Source organism: Manis pentadactyla, chromosome 9 (assembly GCF_030020395.1).
Source record: "Manis pentadactyla isolate mManPen7 chromosome 9, mManPen7.hap1, whole genome shotgun sequence".
NCBI lineage: Eukaryota > Metazoa > Chordata > Mammalia > Pholidota > Manidae > Manis > Manis pentadactyla.
In genome coordinates, this window is record NC_080027.1 from 23,465,042 (window position 1) to 23,482,555 (window position 17,514).

General features: G+C 37.0%; 1 protein-coding gene across 6 annotated transcripts in view; it reads right to left on the reverse strand.

Annotated features, from left to right (window-relative positions):
• Positions 1–17,514, reverse strand: part of DEUP1 (deuterosome assembly protein 1) — a 102,933-nt gene that overhangs the window by 11,329 nt on the left and 74,090 nt on the right. For 2 of the 6 annotated variants that reach the window (XM_057507129.1, XM_057507126.1), the window contains one exon: positions 13,594–14,603. The exons of 2 other annotated variants lie outside the window; for them this stretch is intronic. In XM_057507129.1, coding sequence (XP_057363112.1) covers positions 14,427–14,603 — 177 coding nt within the window. In that variant the 3' untranslated portion in view covers positions 13,594–14,426. Of the gene's footprint in view, positions 1–13,593; positions 14,604–17,514 lie in introns of those variants that run through there. 2 more of the 6 variants (XR_008999181.1, XM_057507128.1) reach the window with 2 other exon arrangements.

Genomic DNA, 17,514 nt, shown 5'->3' on the forward strand with positions numbered 1-17,514 from the left:
TTATGCAGTGTCCAGATGCGTGTGAATGCTTCAAAGCTGCCTTTTGCTGGGGTGCAAATGCGCTGCTGCTCGACATGACCCTGGAAGTCCTTAACAGAGGATCTTGGGAGTGCAGGCTAGCTTCAGGCTGAGTTGTTGAAGACTGGTTCTGCATTAGTAATTTTCTTTTCTTTTTGTCCAATTCTGCTGAGACTGTAACTCTATTTTTGTTTTGAAAATCTTTCCAGCTTCTAGAAGCTGCCTGAGTTCCTGGGCTGGTGGTCCACCTTCAGGGTCTACCTTGGCTTGTGGCTTGCCTTTCTCCACCTTCAAAAGCCAGCAACATTGCCTCTCTCCCACCCATTTGTGGTCAATTCTCTCTGCCTTTTTTTTTTTTTTTTAATCATTCACTTGTTGCAGCACATCTGTGCTTCTACTTTGGGGCTGTTATGAATAAAGCTGCTATGAACATTTATGTATAGGGTTTGTGTGTGTGTGTATGTGTGTATGTGTGTGAACATGTCATCACTTCTCTGGGATAAATGCCAAGGAGTGCAATTGCTAGATCATATGTTAGCTGCCAAACTGTTTTCCAGAGTAGCGGTACCATTTTACATTCCTACCAGCAATTTAATCCAATTTCTTTTCCTTCTTGCCAGCATTCCATGTTGTCACTATTTTTAATTTTCAGCTATTCTGATAGATGTGTAGTATTATCTTATTGTGGTTTTATTTCAAATTTCCCTAATGGTTAATTATCTTGAACATCTTTTTATGGGCTTATTTGCAACCTGTATGTTTTACTCTTAAGTGAAATATGTCTTCATGTCTTTCAATTATATTCTGTTTGGATTATTTATTTATCTTTTTGCTGTTGAGTTTTGAGATATTTTTATACATTCTAGGTGGTAGTTCTTTTTTGGATATGTGGATTGCAAATATTTTCTCCCAGTAGCTTTTTTCAGTCTCTAAACAGGGCCTTTAGCAGAACAAAAAGTTCTTAATTTTGATGACTTCCATTTTATCTATTTTTCCTTTTATGGATTGTGCTTTTCCTTCATGTCTAAAAACCTTTTGCCTAGCCCTGGGTCCCATAGCTTCTTTCCTGTGTTTTTGTTCCAAAAAATGTTACAGTTTTACATTTAAGTCCATAATCCATTTTTGTGTAATTAATTTTATAAATTTTTAATTACAAAAAAATTACTTTTGTATAAAGTATGAGACTTAACATGTCTTATGTCTTGCTTACTTTTCTTATGTATTAACAGTTGAACTGGGTAGACTGAATCCTCTTGTCTTCCAAATTGTTTTAGCTATTCTAGTTCCTTTGCCTTTCCATATAAATTTTAGAATAATCTTCCTTATTTACCAAAAAATCTTGCTGAAATTTTGATAGGAATTGTGTTCAACCATTTTATAGATTTTCAGAGGACTAAGATCTATACTATTTTAAGTCTTTCATCTGTGGTATATCTCTCATTTATTTAAATCTTCTTTGATTTCTTTCATCAAGTCTTTAGCATACAAGTCCTGTACAAGTTTTGTTTGATTTACACGTAGATATTTTCATTTATTTGAATGGTTGTAAAAGACACTGTATTTTTAACTTCAGTGTCCATGTGTTCATTGCTGGCATATAGAAAGACAATTGATTTTTATATGTCTTCCTTGTATCCTGTGAACTTGCTATACTCACTTATTAATTCTAGAAGTTTTTAAAATAGATTACTTGGTACTTTCTACTAGACAATCATGTCATCTGCAAATAGGGAAGTTTTCCTTCATTTTTGATCTGGGTACCTTTTATTTCTTTTTCTTCACCTATCACACTGGCTAGAACTTCCAGCACTGTGTTCAGTAAAAGTGGTGAGAATGGACATTCTTGCCTTGTTCCTGAATTTGGAGAGAAGCCTTTTCTTTCACCATTAAGTAAAATGTTATCCATAGGTAGTTTTTTTATAACTGTTATCAAGTTGAGGAAGTTCATTTCTGTCATAATTTTTCTATGAGTGTTTTTTAATTATGAAAGGGTGTTTAGTTTTGTCAAGTGTTTTTCCTCATTAACTGACATAATTGTGTACTTTTTCCTTTAATTTTACAATGTCTTTAGTTGGATTACACTGATTTTTTAATATTGATACAGCATTGTATCTCTGGAATAAATCTCACTTAATCTTGGTGTATAATCATTTTTATATATTACTAAATTCTATTTGCTAAAATTTTGTTAAGGATTTTCATATCTGTATTCATGATGGATATTGGTCTGCAGTGTTTTTGGTACTGACTTTGTCTAGTTTTGTTATCATGGTAATAATAGCTTCATGAAGTGGATTGGGAAATCTTCTATTTTCTGAAAGAAATTGTGTAGAATTTATGTTAACTCTTACTTAAACTTCCATTATAATTTTCCGGTTAAGCCATCTGAGCCATGAGATTTCTTTTTTGGTAGTTTTTAAATTATGAGCTCAATTTTCTCCTAGCTTTAGGGCTTTTCAAGTGATCTATTTGATAATGGGTGGGTTGTGATATTTGTGTTTTTCAAGGACTTGGAGTATTTTAATTAAAGTTGTCAAATATTTGTGTTCATAGCATTCCTTTATTATCTTTTTGGTTTCTGCAGGGTCTGCAGTGATATTCACTGGTAACTTCTGATATTGGTAATTTGTGTCTTCTTTTTTTCCTTCATCAGTCTCCCTAGAGATTTGTCAATTTAATTGATTTTTTTTCAGATAATCAACTCTCTGTTTCATTGATTTACTCTATTGTTTTTCTGCTTTCAATTTCATTGATTTATGCTCTTTTTAGTTCCTTCCTTCTGTTTGCTTTGTATTTATTTTGTTCTTTTTTCTAGATTCTTGAGAAACTAGCTTACATTAATTGATTTGAGACTTTCTTTTTTTCTAATGTGTGCATTTAGTGCTATAAAGTTCCCTCTTGTCATTGCTTTAGTTCTTTTCCATAAATTTTGAAATGCTGTATTTTTATTTTCATTCAGTTCAGTGCATTTTCCCTTGAGACTTCATCTTTGACCCATTGATTTTTTTAGAATGTTATTTAGTTTCCAAGCCTGTATTGATTTCTAGTTCTTCTGTTATTAATATCTAGTTTGGGTCCATTGTGGTGGTAGAACACACAATATTATTTCATTTCTTTTACATTTGCTGAGGTTTGTTTGAGGTATGGTATATCTTGGCATACATTCTAAGGGCACTTGAAAATGTGTAGTCTGCTGTTGTATGGCATATCTATACATGTTGATTAAATTTTGTTGGTTGATAGCATTGTTGATTTTTTTTCCATAAAACTTTTTCTAGTCTCACATTCAATCAATTGATGAAAGAAGTGTTAAAGTCTCCAACAATTATCGGGATTTGTTTATTTATTTAAACTTTTGTTCTATCAGTTTTCTTTTATATATTCTGCAAATGTTTGGTGCATGTACATTTAGGATTGCTTTCTTTGTGGGTTGACCTTTTATCATTATATAATGTCCCTCTCTGTTTCTGATAATTTTCTTTGCTCTGGAATCTACTTTATGTGATATTAATTTAACCACTCCTACTTCTTTTCATTAGTTGCATGATATATTTTTCTACACTTTTACACTTTTTAACTTGCCATTCTGTTTTTTAATTGGTATATTTAGACCATTTGTATGAAATGTAACTATTGATATTTAAGGGCTTAAGCCTGACATTCAAAATTTTGTTTGTTCTTTTTAAATTTTTTTCTGTTTATTTTTTCCTGCCTTCATCTGAGTTATGTTTTTAAAGAATCTGGATGTGTATATATATATGTATATATATATATATACATATATATATACACATACACACACACACACACACACACGTATATATAACTTATCACAGTCTTCTTGTATTATCATTTTACCAGTTACAGTGATGTGAAAATAACCTTACGTTCTTTCTGTCTCTTTACCCTGCCTTTTATAACATAATTATTTTAAACAATTCTTCTACATATAGTTAAAATCATATTATGAAGTGTAATAATTTTTCTTTAACCATCAAACACTAAAAAACTCAAGAAGGTCTATTGTATTTAAACATTTTTACCTGTCTGGTGTTTTTTATCCTTCTGATATTCCAAGATCCCTTCCACTATCTATCCATCTACCTATCTATCATCTATCTATCTATCATCTATCTATCTATCTATCTATCTATCTATCTATCTATCTATCTATCTATCTATCTATCTATCTATCTATCTATCATCTACCTACCTACCTACCTACCTACCTACCTACCTACCTACCTATCTGTCATCTATCTATTTTGTTTAGACAACTTTCTTTGGCAATTCTTTTAGGGTGGATCTAATGGTAAAAAAATTCTCTTAGTTTTCCTTCATATGTGAATATCTCAACTTTCTCTTATTCCTGAAGGATACTTTCACTGGGTATAAGATTCTGGGTTAATGGTTCTTTTCTTTCAACACTTCAAAATATTGTGCCATTTACTGCTGGTCTCCATGGTTTGTGATTAGAAATCTTCCTTAATTTAAATTGTTTTCTCTGGGTAAGTACTGTGTGGTTTCTCTCTTCCTGCTTCTCAATTTTTCTTTGCTTTTGTTTTCAGAATTTTGACTAACATATGTCATAATGTGGATTTTGTTGGGTTTATCCTACATGGGTTTTGCTCAGTTCTTGGGAAGTTTTCAGGCATTACTTCTTTGAATACGTTTCCAGTCCTGAGCTTTCTCTCTTCGTCCAAGACTCCAGGGACACAATTGTTAGGTCCTTTATTATAGTTCACCTATTCTTGAGATTCTGTTATTTTTCCCCATTCTATTTTCCCTCTGTTGTTCAGTTTCTGTTGTTTACTGATTGTTTCTTCTGTCTCCTCCATTCTACTATTCAGCCTATCCACTGAGTCTTTATTTGATAATTGTATTTTTCAGTTCAAAGATTTTCACTTGGTTTTACTTTTTATGTTCTATTTCTTTGTTAAAGGGGTCTTTATTTTCATTTTTTCAGGCATGTTTCTAACTGCTTACTGAATCATTTTATGATGATTAAGTTTTTGCCAGATAATTCTAACATCTGCGTCATCTTAGTGTAGTCTTCTACTGATTGTCTTTTTTCATTTAAGTTGAGATCTTTGTATGAAAAGTCAGCTTTGATTGACACCTAGGTATTTTGGGCATTATACTGTGGGACTCTGGATCTTGTCACTGTTCAAGTAGGGAAATGTGGTGTAGCGTCATTACTGCCAGATAGTAGTGGAAGCCCAAGTTCTTTACTGAGCTTCTTTTGACACCTGGGCAGAGGGGCTCCTCATTGCTGCTGAGTGAGGGTGGGAGTTCTGGCTCCCCATTAGTCTTTTGCTGATACAACCCTGGCTGAGAGGGCCAGGGGTGCCTTATTACTGTTTCCTACATGGACTCTAGTGACACTGTTGGGGGTGGCATGGTTGTAGTTTCATTGCCACTGAGCTGTGGTGAATTTCCTGACTCTCCACTAGGTCTACTGACACTACCCTAGTGGAGAAGAGTAGGGTTGCCTTGGTAGTGCCTTATGGGAGCTCCCCACGTAGTCTCCATTGATACTGTGGAGGAGGATTGCCCCATCACCTGTTGGCAGACATGAAGTTTTTGCCAGCCTATTCAGCCTTCTCTGACACCACTGCAGTAGGGAATTTGGGACAAAGTTGGAAATCTAGGCTCTCCATCCACTTTTGCTGGTGGGGGTGAGAGTGGTTTTTTTTTTTTTGGTGTTTGGTTGTGCCAAAGTGGTTATTGTCTAAATGTTTTCTGCCTCTGTGTGTTTCCCCCCTTCATTGTCTTTTGTCTAGAGAGAGCAAGCTTTGCAAGGGCTTTTTTGTTTGAGCCCACTGTTTCAAGGTTGTCAGCTTTTCAGCTTCAAGTCTGGGATATATACGTGTACTAGTTTGCTAGGGCTCCTGTAACAAAGTACTACAAACTGGGAGGTTTAAACAACAGACCCAAAATGTTGAGTGCCTTATATATCTAGCATAGTGTCTTCAAGGAAATAAATGCATTTTCTAAAAAATGAAGATCCTGTGTTTGGCCATTAAGTCCTATATTTCCTTAAATACTCACATTTTTAATATTAAAAATAGTGACCAAACTATGTGTTTGCTTTATAAACTCTGAGACTGTTCCTGACTTGTTTGTGTTTGTAAGCCTCTATATTGAGATACAATTGACATACACAAAAGCTGTGCATATTTAATATATGGAACTTGATTATTTGGAGTTTATGTACATGAAACCATCACTGCAATCTATGCCATAAACATATCTATCATCTCTAAAAGTTTCTTCCCACCCTCTTTATTTCTTTTATTGATGATTATTTTCAGAGCTTCATGTGTATCTATATGTATGTATGTGTGTGTATACACTGCATACATATTTGTATATGTACACATGTACAGACATATCTGTGTATGTGTGTGTATTCTCCCAAAATTATTGGGTGCAACTCTTGTTAATATAAAAACATTTGGTTATAAACCAAACTCTGTATGTAGCAAACTTTATCTTTGAAGCCAAAGAGCTGTTTTAGTTTGGTTATTCATAGTTTTATCCATCAAAATCATTTGGAAATGACTCATCAGATAATTTATCTCAGCCAGGAGATATGTTTGGGATTGGAAATGTTTTGTGTTCAAACAGTACAGCCTTCTGGAAGATTTTTCTCAAGTGATGCAAATGAGGAATTTCAAAGCTGCAATGTTGTTTTCAGAAGCACAAAAGCAAAAGAAATCATACCAAGTGGGAAGAAGGTTAGCTCAGTTCTTTTCTCTTTTTCATTTTAATGTATAAAATTTTCTAACAGAGAGCTGTTGTGCATGACTCAAGTATAACATAGCATCTTAGTGTGGGTCCTTTGGCCTCATCTTATGTAATAATCTTTTAGGCAGTTCACCGTACCTGATAAAGAATTATTGGCTGGAAAAGTCAAAAGCTTTATATCTTATTTTGTGTGAAGCACAAAGCCAAAGAAATGTTATCTCTGCTGAGTTCTTTGTTAGGGGAAAAACCATATCATTTCTGTTTTTAATAAACAACATTTAGGAAGTCACACATCAGGTTCTTATCTAGCAGAGGCCTTGATTATCAATGTCAACTGTTAATGTCAAAACAAGTGTGGTTCATTCTAACCACTTAGGTCCTTGGGTGTTTTGTTTTCCCCCTCTCTGGTAGGCAAAGGAGGGAAGTGTCAGTTTAAATTGTTAAGTGCAGCCTGTCATTGGGTGCCTTCCCAGCAGGGCTTCCCTGGGAGCATCATTCTGGCACTCATAAGGCAGCAGTTCTCCATGGGGCTGCCTTGGAGAACCCTGGTCTGTAGGCAGCCTCCCTGCTGCCAGCAACTCCCATTCCAGGGAGACACAGTCTCTGAGAAAAGAAAAATTTGGATGGATTAGGGCATTTATAGTGGTGATCCTGGGGTATGTGTGGGGGTCACTTTAAAAAGCCCTCCATCTGTTTTGAGGCAATGTGGCCTGGTGGAAACAGCATGGACTTTGAAGCCCTACAGAGTGGCCATTTTCCAGATATCTGACCTTGAAATAAATCACTCTGTCTTTTAAGTCTCAAAATAAATTGGGCCTAATTCTTACTTTGAGGGGTTATTATAAAGATTAAATTTAAAAGCCTAAGTAACCAAAACTGACTCAAGAAGAAATAGAAAACCTGAATAGACCTATAACAAAGAAAGACATTGAATTAATTAAAATATTTTCCCACAAAGAAGGCCCAGATAGCTTCACCAGTAAATTCCTCCAGAAATTTGAAAGAGTAATACTACTCCTTTATGAACTCTTCCAGAAAATAGACGAGTAGGGGAAACATCCCAGTTCATCCATGAAGTAAGAATTACCCTGATACCAAAGGCAAACAAAGACATAACATGACAAGAAAACTGTAGACCACTACCCCTCATGAATATAGACACAAAAAACCTCAACAACATATGAGCAGACAGAATCCAGAAACATATGAAGAGGATTATACATCACAATCAAGTAGGATTTATCACAGGGATGCAAGATTGGTTTGTCCTAAAGCATAAAATTAACATAATATACTTCATTAAAAAAAGACAAAAACCAAATGATCACCTCCATAGATGCAGAAAAAGCATTTGACAAAATCTAACATCTAATCATAAAACCTCCCAACAAACTAGGAATAGATGAGAACTTCCTCAACCTGATAAAAATCATCTCCAAAAACCTGTAAGTACCATCATATGTAATGGCGAAAGATTGAAACATTCCCCTTAAGATCAGGAATAAAGCAAACATGGTAACTCTCAGGACTTCAATTTAACACTGAATTGGAGTTTCTAACTAGTGTGATAAGGTAAGAAAAAAAACAACACCCAAAATGGTAAGGAAGAAATAAAAGCTTTCCTTGTTTAAAGACAACATGATCCTGTATATAGAAAAATTTAAGGAACACACATTGCTATAATAAATGAGCTCAGGAAGGTCACAGACTACAAGACCAACATACAAACATTGATTATATATTAACAATGAATCACATGGTCAGAAAAAAATAAGAAAATTCGATTTGTAATAGCATCAAGTAGATAATACACTTAGAAATAAGTTTAAGAAAAGAACTGCCAAGACTTAAACATTTAAAACTGTACAGTATTTCTAAGAGAAAGAAGATCCAAATAAATGGAGTATTTCATGTTCACTGATTAATTGGAAGGCTCAATATTATTAAATGGTAATCCTCCCCAAATTGAGATTCAGTATAGGTCAGTTTGGAGAGAATTGCCATTTTAATCTTTATCAAAATCCCAGTAGGCTTTTTCTGCAAAAATTGAGAAGCTCACAAGCTAATCTTAAAATATATGTGGAAATTCAAAGGGCCCCAAATATCCAAAACAGTCATGTAACTTGGAAGATTAACACTTCCCAATATCAAAACGTACTACAAAACTACTAATTAAGACCATATGGAACTGGCATAAGAATAGACATACAGATTAATGGAACAGAATTAAGAGTCCAGAAATAGACCTTTATATTTATGGTCAATTGATTTTTTTTTTGACAAAAGTACCAAAACAGTTCAATGGGGGAAAGAAGTCTTTTCAACAAATGGTGCTGGAACAATGGAATATCCACCTATAGAAAGATGAATCTAGACCCTTGCACCATAGAAAACCTTAACTCAAAATGAATCATAAACCTGATGCAAACCTTAAAACTATAAAACTGTTGGAAAAACTATAGGAGAAAACATTTGTGACCTTGAGTCAGGCAAATATTTCTCATATATGATGCCAAAAGATAAGCCATAAAAGAAAAAAATGGATGAATTGTACTATATCAAAATAAGAAATGTATGTTTACAAGATACTCTTAAAAAAATGAAAAGATAAGCCACAAACTGGGAGAAAAATATATGCAAATGATATATATGATAAGGGACTTGTATCCAAAATATATAAAGAATTCTCATAATTTGAAGGAGAAATAATTATAAAATGGGCAAAAGGAATAGACATTTCAACCAAAAAAAAATACATGAATAGTCATTAAGCACACAAAAGGATGCTCAGCATGATTATAATTAGGGAAGCACAAATTAAAATGAGAAAGAAATACCACTTAACACACACTGGAAATGGCTATAATAAAAAAGATAGATGATAACAAGTATAGGAGACATACAGAAAAGTTGGAACTCTTATACATTGCTGGTGGGAATGTAAAGGGGTACAAGTACTTAGGAAAACAGTTTGACAGTTTCTTTTAAAAGTTAAGCATAAATTTATCATGTGACCCAGAGATTCTGCTCCTAGGAATCTACTCAATAGAAACACAAACATGTCCACACATGGACTTGAATGTAAATGTTCATAACAGCTTTAGTCTTAATGGCTGGACTGGAAACACCTCAACTGTCCATAACTAGTGAAATGGATAAATGTGGTTATACAACAAAATAATACTCAGCAATTTAAAAAAAAAGAACAAAATTCCAGTCCATGCTGCAATATGAACCACAAAAACATACTAAATGGAAGAAGCCAGATGCAGAAAGCCACATATTCTATGAATCCACTTATATGAAGTGCCCAAGTAAATCATAGAGACAGAGCATCGTTTAGTGGCTGCCTGGAGGGCACAGGAGTAGGGAGTGACTGCAGATGCGTGTGAGGGATCTTTCTGCGGTGATGGAAATGTTCTGAGGCTGGGTGGTGGCAATGGTTGCACAACTTTGTGAATAGTGAAAGTCATTATTTTACCCTCAAAATGGGCGATTATGGTATGTAAATGATTAAATGAGTTTATATTATAGTGGCTGGCACATGGTCCTCAAAAAATGATAGTATTATTCTTAGAGGATATATTTCATCTTCTGAGCTCAGACCTGATGGCTAAGAGGGCAAGGATGGCGGTAAGTACTAACAGCTGGCATTCACGGAGTACTCAGAAGGTTCCTGACTCTGTGCTAACCACTTTATGTACATTACCTCCTTTAATCCTGACAACAGTCCTCAGACATAGATGGGATTATTATGCCTGTTCTACCGATAAGGAAATGGAAGTTTCCTTAAGGTCATGGGACTAGGATATGGAGAATCCCTTGCCTCCAACAACAGATCTAACCTCTCCTAATGAATCAAGAACCTTTAAGACTTAAGAATTTCTAGTGTGGCCCAGGGGCCAGTAAGATTGCTCTGTGCATCTGCTCTCTTCTGTGCTTGGCCCTGTTAAAGCCTTCTCCCTGTTTGAAACCTTGCTGTTCTAGATTACCTAGCAGTTCAGTTGTGCAATTTAGTTGATGGTTACTGTAAGAGGAATTGCCTGCCTGACTCATATTCATCCTTGTTACAAGACTGTGACCCCTCTTGACTCACGATGGAGGATGGTGACGTGTGGCGACTTCTGAATGCTGCCTGGGTGATGGCTGTGACTCATGCCAATGTTTGTGCCTCACTTCTGGCCTGGGAGTTCCTCAGGAGTCAGGAAAAGTTTCCCCAGGCTTACCCCTCAGCCTCACTCTGTAGCCCCACAGTCCCTTCGGTATCATCCTTTGGCCACGGTGCTGCTGCGCTATCAGAGAAAGGGCCTCCCATCTCCTTGGAATGCTTTATCCCTTAGGGATTACACTGCTGGTGATGCTCTAGACTATGTGTTTGGAAGGATGGAGCAGATTGTCAGTTGGTAGTTGGGCTTTAATGTCCCTGGGCCCAGTTCCTTCTCACCTTTCCTACTGCATTGCTCAAGTCCTGGGACTCTTAGGGTTTCCTTTGTTCTGACCACTAAGCCCCATGGCTAATGTTCTCTATTAGGTTCCTATTAGAAATATAAACAGAGCGTGTAGATGCTCAGAGGTCCTGTGTGAGATCAAGTATGCATGCAAATCAGCCCCATCTACCAGCTTTTAGGCAAATTCAGTGTGTGCACTTTCCTGCAGCTGATAATTTGATATGTTTAGAATTTTGTCACTGTGCCCTAAATGCTTCAGACCCCTCTCCTCTTTGCCTTTGTAAGACATCCCTGGTGTCTCAATTCAGGTCACCCATCAGTCACTACTTATCTTACCTCCCAAGACAAGGACCTGGGCTAGGAGCACAAGGCAGGCAAAGCAGCTCAGAATACTCCTCTCTCCTGGGAGAGTTCAGGCCAGTTGGAGAGATGAGAGTGGAAATACAAAGAGGAAATCTACACTGAGATAATGGGGTGGGGAGGGGTTAACCCCAAATCATTGTTAAAACTACAATCAATTTGATTCTAGATTGCTTGGGTCAGACTGGCCTTGGCTGAGGCCTCACTGGGCCCTAGACAAACTCACCTGCAGGGCAGGCTGCTTCCATTAGGCCGCCAAAGCTGCCTGGCTTTGAGTGCTCTGCCCGAGTGGGAGGGAATAGTCAGGGCCTGGGCGGGCCAAGGCTCAGAATAATGGTACTGGGGAGCCTCTAAGCTCCCCTTAGCCAGAGCAGCTCTTGACAGATAATCAAGAGTTGTCTGTCATTTTTGTTTTAACTGAAGTTTGGGGGTTATCTGTGATTTCCCAGCAGCCCTCCCTCCTCCAAATTTGCTTAATTCCTAAACCCGTTAACATGCTCCTGGGCAATTTCAAAGTAAAGGGATATATTTAAGCCACTGTAAGGCAACAGTTAACTCAGGTCACTTTGAGCTGACTTCCAGAGTTGGATGGCCTGATTGGCCTTTCTCTCACGTCCCTCCTTCTGCTTTCATCATGTTTCAGCTAACTCATGGGCTAAACTGGCTTTCTGTGGTTTGGAGGAGGTTGTAGCCATTAGCCATAACATGCTTTCTACAGGAAAATGTGTTCTGTGCTGAAGTAAAACCTATGCAAAGCTGCCTTTTCTTCAGTGCTTCCCAAATCTGGGGCCACTGCTCCCTGGAACCGCTCTGGTCTGTCTCCGTAGCAGAAAGGAAAGGAGTGCAGCGGGGGTGGGGATGGCAGGGAGGTGTCACTGCTCTCCTTTCCACATTCAACCAGAGCTGCTTGCTTTTTGTCTTGATTATATATGTGTTGGGCTTCACCATATGATTTCTTCTGAACACTGAATCCTGCTCTTGAGCAAAAAATATCGAAAACTACTCTTATGAAAGCCAGTATTAAGTGGAATGCTGTATTAAGGGATTTAAAAGGAGTTTGCTTATAGACTTGAAATAATCCAGATGGGAAAATTCACTGTTAGTCCTGGACATACTCCAAGTTCATGCTCTCTTGACTGCTGAATTCTAAGAATATTGTAGCCTAGATCTTCCTTTCAGCATGCAATTTTCAATCACATTTTAACCCTGAAGAAAATGAAGTGGCATTCAAGATTTAAGGAATCATAAAGGTATGTATATTTAAACCTTTGCATAGTTTGCACTTGCATTACATATGTAAAGGTTTTAGAATTTGTTTATGGAATGCCATTTTCCTAAACATACTTTTTATTCCCATCTTGTAAAGATCACATGGAAAAATATTTTATTGTCTTGGTGTCCAGATTAAATAATTGAAAAGTATTGCAACTTTTATTACTATCCTCATGTGGGGCTTTTTGGGGTACACTAAGGGCTTGGTACCCCTCTGGTGTTGTGTCATGAAACATGACTTCTGTGGATACAGCACTGCTCACCACCTGCTTGCTTACGAGAGGGCAGGAGTAAGAGCTGGAGTCAGGAAGCAGCAGCCAGGCGCTTCTGACTCTTTTTACCAAGATTCTAGTTAAGTTTCTTAACTGCTTGATTCCTAGGAATAAGGATCCCAGCCTTGCTGACTTCACTGGCCTGTCTTGAGTTGAGATGAATAGTGCTAGGAGAATGGATGTTGCAAATATCAAGAGCTGTATAAACCCACGTGGTCGTGTCACCTACAGTGAACAGGGCTCTGCATTTGTCACGTGACAGTGACCCACGTTACCTAAAGGCATCTTGACTTATCTTTCAGTATGTTGAGACTGAGTTTCTTCAAAGAGAAAAAGAAAACTGTAAAAGCTGTAGGACTTACCTCGATTAAAATAGGGATTCCTAAACTTCATATAAATGTCATTTTAAAAGAAAGAATAATGGATATCATACTTGTGTTTTATTATACTTTGTGATATAATAATGGATATCAAACTAGAGTTTTATTGTTTGCTGTCATGCTATTGCTCTTCGCTACAGATTTGGCATTTATGCATTTAAGTTCATCGAATTTTACATTTCTTTATTGTATGAAAAACAGAGGTCTTACAAAGGAAAATGTAACAACAGTTACATTTATACCTCTTTTATCTCTTACAAAATATAAAGCATTACTTTATTTTTTACCATGTTCATGTCCATAAAGTAATTAGTACTAACAGGAAAGCATTCATCTTAGGCACATATATGTCACTGTGTAAACAGCATATTCCATGTCTTGTCTTGTGCTAAAACAGAGACATTACAAAGATGACTGCAGGAACAGTATAGCTGTACCTTTCTTTTTCCTAAAATAAATTTTAGGATGTTTATATATAGCCCCAAATACTTAATACTTTTCATTTGTAAAAATTCTTGAGTTTTCAAACCTTAGACAACTGAGCGGTACTTGATTTGCTTACACTTGAAATAAGAAGGCTCTTCCCTTCCCTCATGTTATCTTGTTACAGAGGAAATGGGTTTTCAGTAAACATGATTCAAGTGGGAAAGAAAAACTGCATATTTAATTCCAAAATATTCCTTAGACTGGAAAAAAAGCCTCTTTTGTAGTCATGTTTATTTTATAGTAACTCTACAGCCAAACAATTTATTATGTTAATGCAGAAACACAAACAGCTTTCATGAAGAAAATACTTACTATTTTCTAGCTGCCTTACAAAAATGAAAACAGAACAAAATTTCTCAGTTTCATTAATCAGCTTTGTAAATATTTTGCCAGAGCTTTTTTTCTTGGGGTAGGAGAAGCAAATAAAAAAGTTTAAAAGCTCATATGTGTCTGTTCTGTTTGAGCTTGGTGTATTTATTAAGAGTAAATTCTGTATGTCTTTGCAGTTCATCAATATGTGTATTTAGAAGTCTTTCAAATTCTTTTGCTCGCTTTTCTTCCTCCAGAAAGAACTGCTGTGCAGCCAAAGAAGCTGGGAAAGATATATCTAGGGGAGACTAAAGAAAGAAAGAAAAGTTAGATAAGGAACACAAAGCCTTCTACCTCTTGCTATTTCCAGGCATGCTTCATCCCTGACATATTGTCAAACCCTGCAACTCTTAATGAAAGACTGTATCTTAAGCGGAACTCCCTCTACCAGTGTAATGCAATCACTGCTAGCAAAATCCTCCAGGAACGTCGCAGACGTTCAAGACGTCACAGCCTTAAAGAGCTCTGGAAATGAGTATATAGTGTCTGACTGCAAATGCAGGAACAACATAATTACCACGGAACATGCCTAAGTCATACTCCGTGAATTTGCAAAGCCAGTGATTTCCATCTGAAAATAGGCAACTCCAAAAAGCTAAAGTAAAGATTATAGTAGAATTAGGCAAAAAAAGTTTATATAGGGAAAAAAAAATTAAAGATTGGCCTAAAAGGGGGCTAAGTGTTGTTTGGAGTTAGCCAGGTGAGGAGGAGTCAGGTAAGGCTGCAAGCGGCTCCTGAGTGGGGAGGGCCGTAATGCGGCTGGTTTGCCCAATCATAGTCCAGAAAGCTGCGCTACGAGGGCTCAGCAACTCCCTCCATGGTGATACGGGAGTGCTCGGTTAACTGCGTGCGACCTGTTTAGTGCTCGTTTACACACACACACGAAATCTGTGGCTGAGGAATAAAGATCAGTATTAGATAATTTTACAGTGCTTCATTCAAAATAATTTTTAGGTTAATTAAAAAAAAATAAGGTGGAAATTCTTTAATTTTCTAGGATTGTGGTCTCTAGACTCTTCAACTTTTGTTTGGGAAGAATGGGACTTTAATAAGTGTTTGAAGAGTTGACAATTTATACGCAGGTGAACTTTGTTACAGGGAGATTTAGTTCGCAAATGTGGCCCCTGCCGAGAGTGTGTAGATCATGGCAGATGACAGTAAGATACTGTAAACTTATCCCATAGTAGCCCCGACTTTAGCCGCTGTGCAGAAATATTATCTTTGTTAAAGTAGAATATCACATCTGTGGGTGCATGATACGCTGTGGTTTATCTGGCAAATGCATTCCTTTTTTATTTTTTGAGTGTGTACAATGAAATGCACAAATTTTGGTGTGCAGCTTGATGAATTTTGACGTGTATACACTCATATAAGCATCACCCAGATCAAGATATCAAACATTCTAGTTTAGTTCCCCATTCACCTATTTCACCCATACCCCCACCTCCCTCCCTCATGGCAACCATCAGTCTCTTCTCTGTGTTTATGAATCCTTGGTTTTCAGATTCCACATATAAGTGAAATCATATGTATTTGTCTTTCTGTCTGACTTATTTCACTTAGGACAATGCCCTCTAAGTCCAACCATGTTGTCACAAATGGCAAGATTTAATTTTCTTTTATGGCTGAGTAATAATACAATAGTCCATTTTGTGTGTGTGTGTGTGTGTGTGTGTGTGTGTGTGTAAATAAATATATATATATATATATATTTATGTACACACACCACATCTTCTTTATCCATTCATCTATTGATGAACACTGGTTGCTTCCATGTCTTGGCTATTGTAAATAATGCTGCAATAAACACAGGAATGCACATACCATTTTGAATTAGTGATTTTGTTTTCCGTGGGCAAATTTCCAGGAGTGGAATTACTAGATCATATGGTAATTCTATTTTTAGTTTTCTGTGGAGCCTCCATACTGCTTTCCATAGTGGCTGCGCCAGTTTACATTCCCACCAGCAGTGTAGGGGGTTTCCCTTTTCTCCACATTCTCACCAACACTTGTTATTTCTTGCCTTGTGGACGTTAGCCATTCTGACTGGTATGAGGTGACATATCATTATGGTCTGGATTTGCATTTCTCTAAGGATTCATGACAGCATCTTTTCATGTTGACCATCTGTATGTCTTCTTTGGAAAAATGTCCTTTCTCCTGAGCAGTAAACTCTGTGTAATTCTTGCCCTTTTAGCGCCCCTCTTGCTATTGGGAAGTCTTTCTAAGTGCCTGCCTTTTTTTGTCCCAGAGTGGCTGGTTATGGGTACTTGTTCTCCACAAGTGTCTGGAATCTCAGTCTCTCCGAGTTTTCTGCCTAATCTCCAGAGCCCTATGTAATGTGGTCTGTGCTCCTGGAGCAGATCTCCAGGGGTGGGTAGTTAGCGGTCCTGCGTTTCTATTCCCTCCCTGCTCTGTTTCTTTTCCTCCTGCCTGTGAGCTGGGGTGGGGGAGGGATTGGGTCCTGCTGAATCATGGCTTTGCTACTTTACCCTTTTCTCTGAGGTTTTTCCCCAGATATAGGCAGTCTGTTGCAGTCTTCAGGTTGCTCTTTCAGGATTAGTTGTATTTGCTGTATTTTCATGTTATGTGTGGTTCTGGGAGGTGGTTTCTGCCTCACTTCTCATGCTGCCATCTTTTTCTGGTTTGAGTTCAGTCATTGGGCCATTTTAACAATATCAATTCTTCCTATCCATGGGCATGGAATATCTTTCCATTTATTTGTGGCACCTTCAGATTCTTTCATCAGTGTCTTTTACTTTTCAGAGTACAGGTCTTTCATCTCCTTGGTTAGATTTATTCTTCAGTATTTTATTCTATTTGAAAATGCATTTTAAAAAAATATCCAATGAGGAGGAAGAACAGAAGCAGTTAGCATTCATGTGGGATACCCAAAAGTACACATCCACACTCTTGCCTCAACATTATGTTTACATTAATGATGCTGTCACAATACCTTCTGAAGGATGCTGGGCCATCTGGACACTAAGGACTATAGACTGTAGGACTTCATTATTAACTTTAACATCATTCTAAAACCTAATGAGCAAAAAGTGCTAAGGCTTGGAAAGGTTGTACTCCAGAGAGTGAAAGATAAATGCCATAAATGATTCAGAGGCTTCACACATTGTTTTTAGGTATCCAGTCATATGGAGCATG